This window comes from Oryza sativa, chromosome 1 (genome assembly GCF_034140825.1).
Source record: "Oryza sativa Japonica Group chromosome 1, ASM3414082v1".
In the NCBI taxonomy this organism is placed as follows: domain Eukaryota; kingdom Viridiplantae; phylum Streptophyta; class Magnoliopsida; order Poales; family Poaceae; genus Oryza; species Oryza sativa.
This window is the reverse complement of record NC_089035.1, coordinates 34473368-34490787: the sequence shown is the minus strand read 5'-3', so window position 1 is coordinate 34490787 and position 17420 is coordinate 34473368. Positions and strand designations below refer to the sequence as shown.

Genomic DNA, 17420 nt, shown 5'->3' with positions numbered 1-17420 from the left:
GAATTGGTCGAAAACTTTCCGGAAATTGTGTGATTGAAATACCCTAGATTTTTTTAAGCACTGAATAGTTAATACCATAGTGTTTGGCTGTTATTTATTTTTTTTTAAAAAATATTTGTTATGCAAATCTGAAGTTACATAAGAATATTTTTTTCCTGCATTGGGATTTATCAACAACATTACTCTCTTAAACATAGATAATTTATTCCATAGATTGTGTTTTGTGATGTACTGTTGAAACTTAACAATTGGACTTATGATTGTATTTTATGATGAATTGTTGACCATTGAGACTTGAGAATTGGGTTTTTCAGTTTGAGGGATTTTTTATTCTAATAAATTTTCTTTACCGTATTCGCGCCGGTTCGATTTCGGTTTCGATAAATTTGATTTCGTTTTCGTATCCGGGGTTTCTGATTCAAAAAAAAAATATAAAAACGAAATCGATAAAGATGGTTTCCATCCGTTTCCGTACCGTTTTCATCCTTACCACTATCTGGTAACAACCAAAATTTGTGTTTTCTACGTGGACACTATCACAAAGTAAGTATAAATATATAGTGATTGGTATCATAAAGCTGCTATAGCTGGTCCATCACCGGTTGAACTGTGAGACCGTTTGTGTATGGCTGATCAATTGTGATAGAAAATTGGCATCATAAATCGATTTGCATGTGTCGAAAATTGAGAAGAAAATAATAAAAAAAATGCAAAGGTAAGATTTTTTTTTTCAAATCAAAGGGGATAGCGTTGTACTTCAGGCTCCTACCTCCGTGAAACTGTTCATAAACACACACGATACTTTTTTTTAGATAAACACACACGATAGCAAAAGACAGGCAGAACTGCAGAAGGCCCATCCACCCCGCCCAGCGAGTAGCGAGGCTTCGCGCAGCGCGTCTGAATCTCCCTACGAGCACGGGGTAGGAGGACACTGATATGATGACGAAGCCACGGAGAATGATGAACCAAAATTTCTCACAGAAACAAGTATTACCGACAACTTTCTTATTCTATTTCCTATTATCAAATTTAAAAATTTTTAGTCAAAAATCGCATCCAACATAAGCACTAACCTGTCTCTTAATATTCTAGGTTCCCAACTCCTAATATCTCGTTCCCCACTTTAAGGGTGCAATTCTTTGTTCCCCATCGCTCTCTCGCGTGCACGGAGAAAAAATAACCACACACCGATAAAAAAAATAATAACAAGATGAAGGAGAATGCCCATATGGGAGGGATAGAAAAACTAATTTTCTCCGTTGGTAGTTAAAGGGAGGGCCCACTTTTCATTATAGGAAATCAATTTTAGGCTTTTTTTTAAGTGATAGTTTTCTCACTTCCTATATTCAGTTTAGAAGATCCAAAAAAATATAGTTTTGGGAATTGATTATTGGGATACTCTTGGTGATGCTCTTTACTTCCTCCATCCCCTACAAAGACTTCACTTTTAGCCATTGATGATTGACAAATTAGTGGCAAGAATGAAAGACCAGAGTGTACCTTATCAATAAGATAATGTTCTGCTTCAAAAGCGATAAGATATAAAATTTTCTATTTATAAACCTAGAATAGGTAAGAGGATAAAAACTACTACTTTCTAGGACAGTTTGGAATGAAGTCATTTTTTAGGAAGTACTAGTAGAGACAAAGATTATCCCTACTACATATGATTTCGACACTACATATGATTTCGACAATTAATGCACAGATTTGGATACATCGATGATTAATGCCCAGATTTGGATGGGATATCCAAATCTGTGCACTATCCATACGTTACTCTACCTTTGCCGATGCAGTTGTCATGGCCCCTGTTGATCTATATATAGGAGGGGAAGCTTGTTAATTTTGACAAGAGAACAAGGTACTCGCGGAAGAACTAGAGTGGTATTCGAGCTCACTGCTGATCGAGGCCATGTCGACCGGTCACCTCCGCGTCTTCGCGGTCTTCCTCGTCGTGCAAGTTTACCTGCTTGCGATGATGGCCGCGCCATGGACGGTACAGGCCGGACCTGTGGTCTCGTTGCTTTCGAATGTATGCTGCTCTATGCACATTGCCGGCTGTTGCCCCGCCATTGCCGGCGGCGGTGGCGGCAGCGGCGATGCCACCAAGGCCAAGCCTTGACCTATGCATCCATGGAAACGCCACATTCCTGCGGCTTCCGTCAATCTCCTCCCGGTATTTGGTATCCAGCATTGTGACAGAATAAACAAATGGCTCGTGTCCCTGTAATGTTAAGAGTTCGTGGTATTGTGAGAATAATTCGCAAATAAAATGGGAAGAGATTCTTGTCTTCAGGCTAAGTAAATTCGTCTTCTGTCTAGTTTGCAGCTTGTTTTCTTCTACTAAGAAAAATAACAGCTGGATTTTGTGAATATGTGCTGTGCGGTACTGCAATTCTGAAAATATTTTCTGAATTAGGGGCACAAAAATGTACTGTAGCCCTCAGTCTGTTGCTTCTCATAAAGCTAGCGAATGCTACACTTTGCTCATTTAGAAAAAAAAAAGGAGTAATACTTTGAAAAGTTCACCCATCGTTCAAGCCCTGGGTAGACCATTTGTCGAGATAAACGAGAGATTTTCCGCTATTTTTTGATAAAAATATTTTCGATAATTATTCAAATTTTTACTATTTTTTATGAAGTCAGTGAAAAATGTTTGGAAACGGGTAACTTGACAGTGTTAATATCCTAAATTTCTAGAAAATATAAAACAATTAGTAGCAATGTTTTCGTTGAATTGTACAAATTCTAACTACCTAAAACATTTAAAAAAACAAAAGTGAGACATGACATTAAAGAATTTTTTTTCTATCCGTACTCTACAAACACAAAACTAAATCACACTAAAGAATACTTTTATATGTTGATATTTACAAAAACATATATATGTTGATATTTACAAAAACATATAATAGTATTGAAGTAATTACTATAAAATGATCACATGCTTTAAATGATTTAAAAATAATATAAAGGGGCATTTGCTTATTTGACCCTGTTTTGGACTCTAACTACCAATTTGACCCTACTTTTTAGAGTTTGCTAATTTGACCCTCATTTTCAAAAATGAAGCTCCCGTTTGACCCTGTTTCCACACCTCCGTTAAGGTTAGATTTTAAAAAAATAAAGAAATATGATTATTATTCGTAATGCCTAAATTACCCTCATATACCCTATCCATCCAAACCCTATCCACAACTCCGTGTCTCTTGTGCTTGTGGGCTTGCGGCGGCGTCAGGCGGTGCGACGACGATGGCGTCGGGCGGCGCGGCGGCAACGGCGGCACTCTGAGGAAGCAGCGGCGGCGTGAAGCCGACCCCCGCCGGCGCCCGCTCGGCAAACCCACGCGCGGCGCCCAGCCATGAAGAGAAAGAGCGGCGGCGGCGGGAAGCGGAGAAAGGGGGCGGCGGCAGCGGCAGCTCGCGGAGGAAGGGAGCGGCGGCGGGGGGATCCGCGCCGGCGCCCGGCCGTGAAGGGAAGGAGCGGCGGCGGCGGCTCACGGAGGAAGGGAGTAGCGGCGGCAGGATCCGCGCCGGCGCCCGGCCGTGAAGGGAAGGAGCGGCGGCGGCGCGAAGCAGAGGAAGGGGGCGGCGGCGGCTCGTGGAGGAAGGGAGCGGCGGCGGCGGGATCCGCGCCGGCGCCCGGCCGTGAAGGGAAGGGGCGGCGGCGGCGGGAAGCGGAGGAAGGGGGCTGCGGCGGCGGCTCGCGGAGGAAGGGAGCGACGGCGACGCCTTCCTCGACTTGCTGCGACGGAAAAGCACCCTCCCGACGAGCGAGCTCTTCTGCCGGCTGCGCGCTGCGGTGGCGGCGGAGTCGGCCAGCGGCCGGGGCGGCAGCGGGCATGCGCCGTTCTTGCAGGAGACCTTGGGCGATGACGGCTCGGGCGTCCGGTACCCGGACCGGTGCTCCCGGCGGCTGCCGCCACCGCCGCGCGCCTCCGGCGGGACGATGGAGACAATGGGGCGTTTGAAGACGATGGGGAAGATGGGGGGCAAAATGGACTATTTACCCCTAACTTAACACCGTGAACTCACCTAAACGGAATAGAGTCAGAGAGGAGCTTCGTTTTTAAAAAGGAGGGTCAAATAAGCAAACTCTAAAAAGTAGGGTCAAATTGGTAGTTAGAGTCCAAAACAGGGTCAAATAAGCAAATGCCCCTAATATAAAATGTTCTTCAGGGAAAAAATATGGGTCAAATTAGCAATTGAGCCAAGAGACACGTTGATTTTTTAGTGTATTCTTAACTTGTTGTTTATACCTGTTTTTCATAAAGCTGGATAGTGTTAAAGTTTGCTCGGTTGGAAAAAGAAAATCAAATAGCTTATCTATTTTATTTAAGGTAAAATAGGCAGTAGGCAGGAGTGTTACCGTTGGCTTAGTTCACGCCTGACCATTTTTTTTCTAAGTTAAAAAAGATATCCCCTAAAATTAAGTGACGGATTTACCCATTCTTGTCTACTTTAATTAATTGTATAGTCAGAGATAAAATTCCACAGTATGGTAGTATATTTGGGTTGGATACCACGGTATGGAACGAATCGATCATGAGTTTGAAATACAGCTTGGCTTATTAATGGTCAAATTTGGATAATCATCCATTCTTAGATTCGATATAGAATGAATCAATCATGGGTTTAAAAATATGGGCTGGATTATCGATGGTCAGATTTGGATAATCATCCATTTCTGGGTTCGATATAGAATCAATCAATCATAGGTTTAAAAATATGAGCTGGAATATATGGTCAGATTTGATAACCATCCGTTCCAAAAATAGCCTATGTTGATGTGTTTGCTAGCCTATTACACATACTACTCTATCTAAAAAAAATCCAATTCCTAAGATGTATATAGACAATGTGCATGTTCAGATACATTTGATTGAATTTTTTGGGATGAAGAGAGTAAATAAGAAGCAACCCAATATGAGAGGCACCCGTGGAAGAATTAGTGGTGTTCTTGCTCAGTGCTGATGGAGGCCATGCATGTCTACCGGATGAAGCTGGATAATCAATGGCCAGGTTTGCACATGGCCAAGATATCATGAATTTGGGTTCGATATGGAATGAATCAATAATGGGTTTAAAAATATAAACAGGATTATTAATGTTTACATTTAGATAATCATCCATTCTTAAGTTTGATATGGAATGAATCAATCACACTTTTTAAAATATTAGCTGGATAATCAATGGCCAGGTTTGCACATCAATCCATTCCCAAATCTGCCTATGTCTATGCAGTTTGCCATGATCCCTGCTGCATATAAAATTAGATCCAAGCCTTGCTTTGCTTTGACAAGACGAGAGGTAGTGAGGTACCCGTGGAAGAATTAGTGGTGTTCTTGCTCAGTGCGGATCCAGGCCATGTCGACCGGCGGCAACCTTCGCGTCTTCGTGGTCCTCCTCGTCGTGCAGGTCTGCCTGCTCGCGTTGCTGGCGACACCGTGTACAGTGCATGCAAGGTCTGCAACCGCGATGTTCCCGGCTAATTGCCCATGCCCCCGCTTCGCCGAATGTTGTCGTGCTGCAGCCACCGGCCGCCATGGCCAGTTGGCCACCAAGTCCAATCCATGACCCATTCATGCAGCACTGCTTTCTTGTGTCTTCCTGTAATCTCCTCCGACGGTTCTGTATCAGTGCTCCGACAGAGCAAGCGTGTTGCTAGCTGCGAGTACTTTTTATATATGGTTGTGGTGTAACGAAGTTCATCGTATTGCGGATGAGTACTTAGCAAATAAAAATGGAAGGAGATTATTATCAGAAGTTCGAGCTATCTTCTCTTCTTGTTTCCTGTTTGTTGCTTGTTTTCTTCACCCCGTGTACTCGATAGTGTGGTGCACTCGTAGAATTTTTACGACATTTCTGTTTGTGTGATCCATAACCATAAGTATACATTTCTACCGCTTGGAAAGATTAAGAGCATGCCTACTTCATCCTCTAATCCAAACGTTTCTATTGGGCTGTTTATACGAGGAGGTTATGATCGATTTAAAATAGCTACAGATCAATTAAGTACTCCTTCCGTTCCAAAATACATCTACATATAAAAATACAGCCTGTGGCTCATCATTTTTATTTTTCTTAATCTACAAAATTATAATCTAATTTCATCATATGGTGTACGCTCTTGTTTTTTTTCTTTAATTAATGTAGTAATTTCTAGATATCCAAAGTGAATATTGATCCTTTCTTTTAGGGCCCATAATCAATCACAAGAGCACGTTTTGTTATATTTTTATTACGAAAGATATTTTTATGAATTTTACTTATTTTTAAATTGTATTCCTACTTTATTCTGATTTTTTTTAGAATTGTCATTATTTCAGTTATCTCTTAATTGTATTCTAGTCTCTTTTCGAGTTGCATAGATAGATAGATAGATAGATAGATTGATCGATCGATCGATCGATCGGTAAGCATTTTAGTTTTTAGCCTCTGTTCTAGCTATCTTAATTATAGATAGAGAGATAGATAGATATATTTGGATTTTAGTTTTCTACTCATTTCGAGATGCCTTAATAATAGATAGATATATTTCTATTTTTTAGCCTCTTAAAGTTGTCTTAATTATAATGGAAGTAGATTTTTGTCTCTCGAGGAGACATCCCCTTGTTTTGTGCATGGCGTTCAAACAGCTATCAATTTTTTTTTAAAAAAAATTGTCAAGATAGATCAATATATGATATATCTTTTCGTAAAGATGCAAGTTAAAATTCTACTTATACAATTCGAAAAAAAAACAAATTTGACCGTGAATTACGCGTTCTTTTTATAGTCAAATTTACTATTTTTGTTTCTATTTGTATAAGTTAAATTTGAATATGCGTGTTTGTGAAGTGACATATCACGTATTGATCTATCATACTAAATATTTTCAAATTTTTGATGATTTTTGAAGTGACATGCAAAAACGAAGAGATATCGTCCCCTTAAGGGATGAATAGAGTTTTCCTAATTATAATAGATAGATATATAGACAGATAGATAGATTTCGAATCAGCATTAGTTTGCTATTTGGTAATTTTGGTAAGTTGCAAACCAGAGGTTCCCATAGGAGCTGTCTTACCAAAAAAAAAACACTGCCTGTGATTCTGTGAAGATGTCATCAATATTTATAGGAGCGCCTGACCGCCTGTTACACACACCAGAGGTTCCTGTGGGAGAGAATCAGATCATTCTTAGCTCTGTGCCGATAGAGGCCATGTCGACCAGTAGCCTCCACGCCTTCGTGGTTTTCTTCGTTATGCAGGTCTGCCTGCTCGTGGTGATGGCGTCGTCGTCGTCGTGGACGGTGCAGGGACGGCCTTTGGCGCTGGAGTCCGTGCCGGCTTGCTGCTTCTACCACCCGGACTGCTGCCAGGCCGCCGGCGCCGATCCGGCGATCGCTGATCCGTGATCCCATCCGTCTCATCCAAGACGATCTGTGCACGTAGTCACGTATACGCGCTTGCCTTCGATGTGGCTGTGTAGTGATCTCCTGCTTGTCTGCTTCCTTGATGTTTTCTAGAACTTGTTCTGCTCTGGTTTCTTAGCACTGCTATTGGTACTTCATTAATAAAGTGGGAGGAGATTGCTGTCTTCGCTAATCTCAAATCAAGTGGGAAAAGATTGAGTTGTGCCGTTGTGGGACTGTCCCTTCAAGCTATGCACTTGTTTTCCGTTCAGTTTGCACCTGTATTTCATTCAGTTTGTAGCATGTTTTTGTTTTATACAAAAGAGGGCGGATATGCAGTAGAGAAAGTTCCAGCACATCATAGCGCTCAAAGCCCGATTAGCTTTTCCTCTTTTTTTTTTTGCCATTAGCAAATAAGTATTTAAGTATTAACTATTTAAAAATGTGTTTATTTAATTTTTTAAAGGAATTTCTATATATATAATTTTTTAAAAAAAACATATAGTTTAGCAGCTGAGTCTTGGTACATCACCACTTTCCATATTTCCACATCTTGTAATTTAAAATATGCAGATGTTGATCATGCCAAAGTATGTTTACATAAAAATGTGAAAACATGCTAAATATTTGTATCTATTATATTATTAAAACAGCCTTAAAAGAAGGCACCACGTTTCCCACATTAATCGGAGAAAAGGAGAAAAATATTAACTGTTAGATCATAGTATATCTAGATTTTAACGCCTCAGATCTAATAGATAAAGATATCAGAGTTGTACAGATAATGGAAATCTTTCCACGGAAGCATAAAGAAACATACTAAGAACAGGAATTGAAGTAAAAAGGAGAAACGTACTTAGGAATCAGAGTAAAAAAAGAGTTTGGAGATCAATACGGCTAAATAAACAGCCTGTACGTATATGTGAAACCAACCAATCTGAAAAGGAAAAGTTTATTTCTAACCGGGATATTTAAATTCGTTTTGTCTATATGAAGTATTTGAACTTTTTCTCATATTAAAATTAATGTATTGATCCACAGCTTGCGTCCCTTAAAAATGAACTCATGTCCATGTAAAAATTAGAACAATACTGCCTCCCTGTTTTCCACTTCGTGTGAGAACTGCAAGTACGTCCGAGGTTTCCAATTGGATATCGATAATATATGATTTTCAAAAATAAAAATGAAATTCGATACACCGTTCAGAGAAAATAAATAAATAAAAACATTTCTGATAAATAAAATATTGATGCATCTTTTAGATAAAAAATATTTATCACAGTGAAATAAAAAGGCAAAAACTACATCTAACACATCGTACATGCAAACGTGCCAAAGTGCAGAACTACAGTAGAAACCAAGTTCTATTACAAAATTAGTTAGGCTCTTATCATTTGAGATAAACCATGAAAGAGAGTATTATATATTAAGATAATATTTAAAAGACGCAACACGCTCTTTGCGGAGGCCTATAAATTTCAGAAAAATAAAAATTAAACTAACTATTGGATCGTAGTACGTATTGATTTTGACGGTAAGATTTAATACAAGTTTGTATAAATTGCACTTTGTTTCCCATAGAATATATACGGTGTAATAGAAACCGAATAAATTAGGTTGCGTTTAGTTCCACGCTAAAATTGAAAGTTTGAAGAAATTGGAACGATATGACGGAAAAGTTGGAAGTTTGTGTGTGTAGGAAAGTTCGACGTGACGAAAAAGGTAAAAGTTTAAAGAAAAAAAATTAGAATCTAAACAGGGCCTTAGACTTGGAATCGGTTTAAGTTCAAAAGTGTGAAACAGTATATTGTGCACGGATTAGTGACAGCAACTTATTAGAGATTTCTATATAGCTTTTATAGAGTAGAAGCTTTTCAATACTCCTATAGTCCTATCCACTTAGCCTTTCACGGTTTCACCGATTCCGATGGAGTACCAAGCAAACCAATAGCACGGGTAATCAAACAATAAATCAAGTCAGTTGCAATCAACGTACTACTGCACACAAGGGCTGGTAATCACAAAATAACAGATCCAAGCCGCCGGATTTTGTTTAAAATAAAATTTTAAATTGAATTTTAATACGAATTCCACAAAAAGGTCACTAAAATTCAAAATAGTAATAAAAATTGAACAACCAAAGACTACATGCGAAGAAGTCTAGCAAAACACAATCTATAAATATCCAAAAGTAAGAGTAATTGAAACTCGGAAAAAAATAATTCTGAAATTGGTTTTCAACACTAATTCCAAATAAACTTTAAAATGTCATGAAAATTCGGAATAAAGTAGGAAAACAATTTAGAAATTACTAAAATTTGCGATGAAAATAAGAAATATTGAAAAAAGTCCATATAGTACACAACACAGGATTAACTAAATTTTGAAATAAAAATAAAATAAGTTCAAAACTGGATTTCCATATGAATTCTAGATAAAGATGAAATCATTAAAATTATAATTACAAATATAATAATAACTTCTAACATAATCGCGGTGAATAATTTTCGATTTCGCTAGACATTGATGACAAAACAGAAGCGAGACTATGTGGGCTAATGAGTGGATAGGCGACAAAAGAGCAGCGAGATGGTGGTTGCCAATGGAGAGTAAGCCAAGAGGCAATATAAATTAGTAAAGTGGAAGTGACGGCTTCTAAAAATAAACCCTAATGATAATGAGCTTCGATTTTACAAAGTATCGACGATAATAAAGATGAAAGACGGCAGAATAGGCCTACAAGTGAGCGTGCGGCAAAAGAAGCAACGAGATGGTGGTTGCCATGGAGAGCAAGCTGAGAGGGTGGCGACGGTGGTGACTTCTACAAAATATAAAAACAGAACCTCAATGTGATTTGTAAGGTGTCTAATGTAGAAAGGAGCGGAGAGGCGTAAAGGAGTATAGAGGTGTCACTTGCCAAGGAGAGCAATCTGAGGGGCTGTAGAGGAGTAAGTTGATGGTGACGGCTTCTTAAAAACTATAAAAAATGGTGAGGTATTGTGCCTGACTAAGAAAAGTAAGTCGATTGGAGGGGCAACAATGGAGTAGCAAAGTGGCAGCGGGTGCTAAAAGACAATATGAAGGGCAGCAAGCAATGGAAATGAAGAGAAGGGACATGATGTAGAAGAGCAGAGGGATGTAGCGACTGGCGAGACTTTTAAAAACTATAAAAAGCAGAGAAACGTTGGTTTATAAATCATAAATTTAATGGTATAGTATAGGGAGTTTGTCGAAGATACATTATCAATATTTTGCAGTCAAAGAGGGAAAATTAGTATGGTCTAAAAACTATAAAAATGAAGGAACATTTTTTTTATAAAATTATAATTTAATGGCGCATGATAGGGAGTACGTCGGAGATGCTCAATCATATTTTGAACTCGAAGCAGGAAAATTGTTATTGTCACTTTATTAATTATTTCCCTTGGAGAGTATATGGTTCAAGAAATATAATCTCTCTGTCATATAGATATACCTATATATGTGCAATTCTTTTAAATAAAGAAAGCTTCTATTAATCTCAGACAACTACATCAAATTGATACAACCATACTAAGAATACTTCTGGCCGCTGCATAACTACGATGCACACAGCCAAAACACATACCCGTGCACAAAAGAGTTTGTAACAAAGTGAAGAAAGCTATAAAAGAACGCTCCCGGTCTCTGCATAACTAGGATGCACATAGCCAAAACACACACGCGCACACAAAAGAGTTTGTAACAAAGTGAAGAAAGCTATAAAATCTAGCGGATCGATTATTCTGTTTCTTAAAAAAGATTTCAAGTTGAACAAATATAGATAATTCTACATCGTAATATAATTTTATTTCAATGCTAGCCGTGTAATTGCACGGGCCACCCTGCAAAAGCTGTAAAATCTAGCGGGTCGATTATTCTGTTTCTTAAAAAATATTTCAAGTTGAACAAATGTAGATAATTCTACATCGTAATATAACTTTAGTTCAGTGCTAGCCGCGCAATTGTGCGGGCCACCCTGCTAGTAATGTTAAAAAAACAGAAGTAACTTAAGACGGGAAAGCTATGTCTCCTTTTTGTGTATCGTACATATGTGATCATGATTCAACACATACTCTCATGCAAACATATTTTAACATGATCTACAGCTACATAGGTGTGTTTAGATCCAGGAGTGTAAAGTTTCGGCGTATCACATCGGGTATTATATAGGGTGTCGCATGAGGTGTTTGGGCACTAATAAAAAAAACTACTCCCTCCATTTCACAATGCAAGACTTTCTAGCATTGCCCACATACATATAGATGTTAATGAATCTAAACACATAAATATGACTAGATTCATTAACATCTAAATGAATGTGGGCAATGCTAGAAAGTCTTACATTATGAAACGGAGGAAGTAATTATATAATCCATCAGTAAACCACGAGACGAATTTATTAATACTAATTAATCCATCATTAGCAAATGCTTCCGGTAGCACTACATTGTCAAATTATGGAGCAATTAGGCTTAAAAGATTCGTCTCACAAATTAGTCGCAATATATGCAATTAATTATTTTTTAGCCTATATTTAATACTTCATGCAGGTGTTCAACGTTTGATGTGACGGGGTGAAAAATTTTGAGGGGAGATCTAAATAGGGCCATATTTTTCTTTCTTTATGTACGACAAGAGGTCTAAGAATTTTGCACATCCAAGTTTGCCACCAAGGCTAAGGTTTTGCTAGCTTAGTGAGCAGCAGGACAATTTTGAACCAGAAGAAATGTTTGGTAGATTTGGATGGACAATGAAACGTTTGGAACCAAACTAATTGATTATTCTACCTCAACTTCATACACCTAAGACAATAAAAAGTAGCAAAAATGGCAAAAGCACGAACATAACTCAAACTAGACAAGAAAAATAGAGCTATCAACTCAAATGGGTTGAGTAGTACTGTAGTAGGTATCATGTAAAGAGCATAACAGGGGATACAAACAAATTGGATAAAACTCAAGGAAAATTTGTTTGCATATATATGCATATATTATGTATAAATGTTTAGTCACACCCTTATTTTAGTATAGACATGGTCTACATCAAAGCATAGCGTTTAAATGGTACTGCCATAGACACGCAACAGTAACGTATACCAGGGAAGCTTCAAGCCCTCATGCACAGCTCAACACAAAAAAAAAAAAAAGAGAACACCATAAAGTGTAATGATACATGTTTCAGCATATAAAAGACACATGAACATGGTCATCGCTGCAGTAAAGTCCAGGCTGCTGAGTGTATCCTTGCTTAGCCAGCAATGACCGTGCTTTCATCACAAGGTCCTTGTTTGACACATTTCCGCGCTTGTCTGCAAGAATGGTCTGGATAGCATTGCTGAGGGCACCATATGAAGAACCCTGCGGTGTGGTTGCATCGGCTGATGTTTGATTACTTTGGCACCCACTGATCAGAATGCCGTTGTTAGGTGCCCATGTCTTAGTCCCAGCATACACCTCGTCAACACTGTGAACCTCTTGTTCTATAGCTGGCTTGAAAGCTTCTTCCTCGTTGCCTTCAAGCTTAACCTTCAGAAACTCTTGAGCCAGGGAGCCAACCATTCCCATGAGACCACCCTGTTCGCCTGATTGGCCTTGCTGGAATTTCCCAAGCATGACTTTCATGAATTTCTTGACCTTTGGGCTAGCATCATCTCCAAAGATGTTGAACAATGTCATACGAATTGAGCCCACATCAATGTCATCCTTCCCAGTTTTCTCCTTAAGCATCTCAATAAGAGTTGAAAGTGGCAGTGACCGATTTTTAGTGTGGCCATCAGTTGGTTGAGCGTATGTCTCATACTGGTCCTCACCTCCATAGTGGCTCTGGCTATGGCGACTACGAGGGAGGTGGATTCCCTCAGACTCAAACACGTCCCGAACAGTTTCTTTGAGAAATGACCGGAAACCACTGCCAGAATCAGAAGGCTCTTCGCGTTCACGGGACTGGGTTTGATTCTGCCTGGTACTATTACCTATCTGCTCCTTGGCGCTGTCCAATAGGCCACCACTGTGGCAAGAATCAGAGACGATGGTAAATAAGCAACCATTGGGCACCTTTTGCACAAGTTCTCTGAAATCTTGATCTGCATATAGCAACAACGAATGAATTAAGTTATAATAATTGTTTGTATTCATCTTGATATGAGAGTATATTTTCAGATCAAAAGCAGAAATATGGAGCGCAAAAGGCCAAAATGCTTGGCCTGGCATATTGATAGAAGGAAATCATCATCTAGATAGAAAGCAACAGTCTATCAACTAGAAAAGAGAATGAATCAGAAATGGTTGAAACAAACTAAAATCTGGTCTAAACATTTTCTCACTTTCGATCAGGCATTTGGCATTTGTGATAAGAAGTGTTCACTTAGACATGAATGATTGGCTAATCCTGCACGATAACTAACATTTGGTAAGACCAAAGCAAAATTCAGACAAGAAAGTTCCCTAAGTGGCAAGAGACATTCTTTGCTTCACCCTAAGAAACAAAAAGGTAACTTGTGAGTTATTAGATATTTAGATGTTGATCTAGCCATTGATCGACAAGAAAAAACCAGTTCTTGATAAATAAATGATCTGTATTTATATTAAAAAAAGTTATTCCCTTCTAATTCCGACAGTATCAGTAGTTGAGCTGCATCTTGAAATTAACAGTTCAACAGAAGTCAGGGCATAAGAAATCCAAACTTTTAGCAGATCAGAACCATTTAATGGGACTCTTAGTTTAACAGCCAACAGGGAAATAACAACAAATGAAGCCTAATCGATCTTAAGCATAAGCTCTAAATCATAAACACTACGTGAGTAATGAACTCTCTGTCCCCCACAGAGAAAGAAAAAAAAAAGTAGTCTGATCGAATCATCTAGTAATCAATCTGAAGCATAGCTGCATAGGACCTAAAATCATAAACTGTCAACACAATCTAATGGAACCATCTAGTATTTTTATTGCCCAATAACCAATCCTGAATTAGATCTGCATCACATCGGCGTTGACCTGCGTCTTCCCAGTTTGTTGTTCACATCTGAAGGCAGCACACAACTTTGAACTCCTAACTTTTACAGCTTATCGATTGCAACAGTATGATAAAGGTAGAAAAGAACACAAAGGGGAAGGGCCAGTTCCCGATCGCACCTGTGATAAGGTTCATGTCGCTGGGAACGATGCACTCGTCATAGCCGGTGTCGTCGTTCTGCCCTGTCTCGGCGGGCAGACGGGTGCCGTGGCCGCTGTAGTGGAAGAAGAGGAAGTCCCCGGGGCGCGCGTCCCCGACGAGCTGCGCCAGCGCCCGGCGGATGTTGGCGCCGGTGGGCTGCGTCCCGGAGGAGTCGCGGTCGAGGAGGACGCGGATGTCATCCTCGTCGAAGCCGAAGCGGTCGACGAGGCAGCGGTGCATGCGGTCCACATCGTTGTGGCAGCCCTTGAGCTCAGCCTTGGTGCCTGGGTAGTTGATGCCCACCAGGAGCGCGCGCTTGCGGCCCATCGCGGCGGCGTGGATCTCCCCTCTCTGCGCCGCCGGCTGCGGCGTCGGTGGCCGGAGGAGTGGGTGCGGGTTTCGTCGGTTGGTGATCGGGGAATGATCTTGTTTTCTTTTTTTTTTTATTTTACTACCTTTTTTTCTTTTGCCCGAAGGTGCGCTGCGTTGATTGGCGTTTCCGATCTGGCAGGTGGGGACTTGTGCGATGCGGATTGGTGCAGCGTGAAGGTGTGCCGCGCGCGATGAGCAACGCCCCCTTCAATGCTGAACGCTATTCCCTCCGTAAAAAAGACAAAAACAAATCCTGTTCAATCCTGTATAGGTTCAAACTCAGGATTTATTTTTTTTTACGAAGAGAATGTTTGAGAGAAGGGAAAAAAGGATTGAGTAGACAAAAATATATATTTACCATTTAGCTGTTTGGGAAACGTATGCGTGTAAAACGAGATTTTTTTTTCCTTCTCTTTTTTCTCAAGCTGGGTGCTTAGAAAAAAATAAATAGTAAATGCAAGTAAAGCAATGAAATAGCTATACAATATTAGATGGTATTTCAGTAAAAGAAATAAATATAACCATAATATAATTAAAACTAGATGGGTGGTCCGCGCAAGTGGACGGCTAACACTCATACAAAATTATCTAAACATAAAATTTTATGTGACATTTCTTATATTTTGGGATATTTTGGAACACAATGCATGTCTGCCCCTATGCTAGGAACACGGAGAACACGGGCACTATGGCAGACAACCTCTATAAACACGTGTGCTAGGCAGTTAGCACACTACACATGCCACAATGCCCGTGTGTCTAGCATAATAGTATGGCGCGGCATGAAAAACAGATAGTTGTGGCAGCACGCATGCATAAAACCATAGAAACGCGAGTGAGTATTGTCGACGAGTGATACTCATAAATCGGATGATTAGTGTATTGGGGTATATGTTGGAACGAGGATCTATATAATACGACATCAAGCAAACAGAAGACAATGATTATACTAGTCCAGACCCCTTATCAAGTTGTCGACGAGTGATACTCACGGACTGGATAAGTTGAGTATTGGGATACGTTGTAATGAGGGTCTATGTAGTACAACATCAAGCAAACAGAAGACAAGGATTATACTGGTTCAGGTCCTTTATCAGGTAATAGCCCTAGTCCAGTTTATATGAGATTGATGATGATGAGAACAGATTACAAAGAGAGTAGATGAAACCGACGATACCGGCGAGATCGTAGTCGACAGATTCGACGAGATCTTCCGGCGACTTGGCTCCGATTACTCCGGCTTCGTAAACTGTGGTGGGTGTGTTGGCGATGATATTCCATGCCCTTCACCTCCTCCTAGGGGTCCCCTTTTATACCGTGGATTATCTTGACCCCAAGCAAGGCTTGGAGATATGTAATCTGATACGATATAACAGAGATTATATCCCCTCCGAGTAGGACTTTGGTAGTTTCTTAACTCGTAGAGATATTTTTCATAATTTAGGACATATTCCTAACGATGTACACGGAAACAATCCATGTACGTGAAGGTATGCTTTATTGGTATATTCCATAAGTCGTAGGATAGAAGGTATGTATTATCTGTAACCCTGACAAGTATATATCTTATAAAGAATATTTTCTTTTTTAAGCACACATCTAACAATTCTTTTTTGCTTTAGTTGAAGAAATAAAATCGGTTCGAAATAAACTTTAAAGTCACTAAAATTCAAATTTAAAATATAACAAAAAATCTCTTTGGACGCTAGAAATTTTTACATGAATCGGAGAAAAAAACCAGCAGTTCAAGTAGAATATAATTTATAATTGACTTAAATTTGGAATAAAAACAATAAATATTGAAACAAGAAGAATCCATCTAAAACCTAACATGGGATTAATTAAAATTTAAAATAAAAATAAATTCATAAATTAGAAAAAATGAATAATTCATAATTGAAAAATAATGAATATTTTAAAAAATCTAGATTACAACACATGATTATCTTAGCAGTCTAAACAGCGGGAAGCAAACAAAGCATACCAGGCGAAGGAATCTATCATATTATTAAAACAGTCTTGAAAGAAGTCAACACGTTCGCTGTGGGGGCTAGAAATTCTCACATTAATTGAAGAAAAAGAAAAGAAGAGTCCAAATAAAAATACAATCTAAAAATAGCTGAAATTTAGATTAAAAATAAGCAATATTGAAAAAAGAGTCCATATAGAAACCCAATACGAGATTAGTTAAAATTCAGAATAAAAATAAAATAAAATCCAAAATTAGAAAAGAAAAGGAGAGTCCAAGTAGGAATACAATTTAAAAATAACCAAAATTCGGAATTAAAAGTAAGAAATATTGAAAGAAGAGTACATATAAGAACCAAATACGAGATTAATTAATATTCAGAATAAAAATAAAAATAAAATCCGAAATTAGCAAATCTAAAAATAGGTGAAATTCGGAATTAAAAATAAGCAATATTGAAAAAAGAGTCCATGTAGAAACCCAATACGAGATCAATCAAAATTC

General features: G+C 39.0%; 2 protein-coding genes across 2 annotated transcripts; both read right to left on the bottom strand.

Annotated features, from left to right (window-relative positions):
* Positions 1-3194: 3194 nt before the first annotated feature.
* On the bottom strand, positions 3195-5587 carry LOC136355496 (uncharacterized). The gene is made up of 2 exons (XM_066308131.1): positions 5459-5587; positions 3195-4007 (listed from the first exon to the last, which is right to left on the bottom strand). The coding sequence occupies exons 1-2, from the start codon at positions 5585-5587 to the stop codon at positions 3195-3197; spliced, it is 942 nt and encodes a 313-aa protein (XP_066164228.1).
* A 6785-nt stretch (positions 5588-12372) lies between these two features.
* On the bottom strand, positions 12373-15003 carry LOC4327953 (metacaspase-5). The gene is made up of 2 exons (XM_015766468.2): positions 14554-15003; positions 12373-13504 (listed from the first exon to the last, which is right to left on the bottom strand). Exons 1-2 carry the CDS (start codon positions 14900-14902, stop codon positions 12600-12602), a joined length of 1254 nt encoding a protein of 417 aa, XP_015621954.1. The 5' UTR covers positions 14903-15003; the 3' UTR covers positions 12373-12599.
* Positions 15004-17420: the final 2417 nt, after the last annotated feature.

Bases quoted from the DNA above. Each gene is read 5' to 3' on its own strand.
- LOC136355496 (XM_066308131.1), bottom strand. From the start codon at position 5,587: ATGGGTCATGGATTGGACTTGGTGGCCAACTGGCCATGGCGGCCGGTG. The intron at 4,008-5,458 runs GTACACGGTGTC...AGGGGTAAATAG, and splicing joins TTGCAGACCTTGCATGCACT to TCCATTTTGCCCCCCATCTT.
- LOC4327953 (XM_015766468.2), bottom strand. From the start codon at position 14,902: ATGGGCCGCAAGCGCGCGCTCCTGGTGGGCATCAACTACCCAGGCACC. The intron at 13,505-14,553 runs GTGCGATCGGGA...TGCTATATGCAG, and splicing joins CGACATGAACCTTATCACAG to ATCAAGATTTCAGAGAACTT.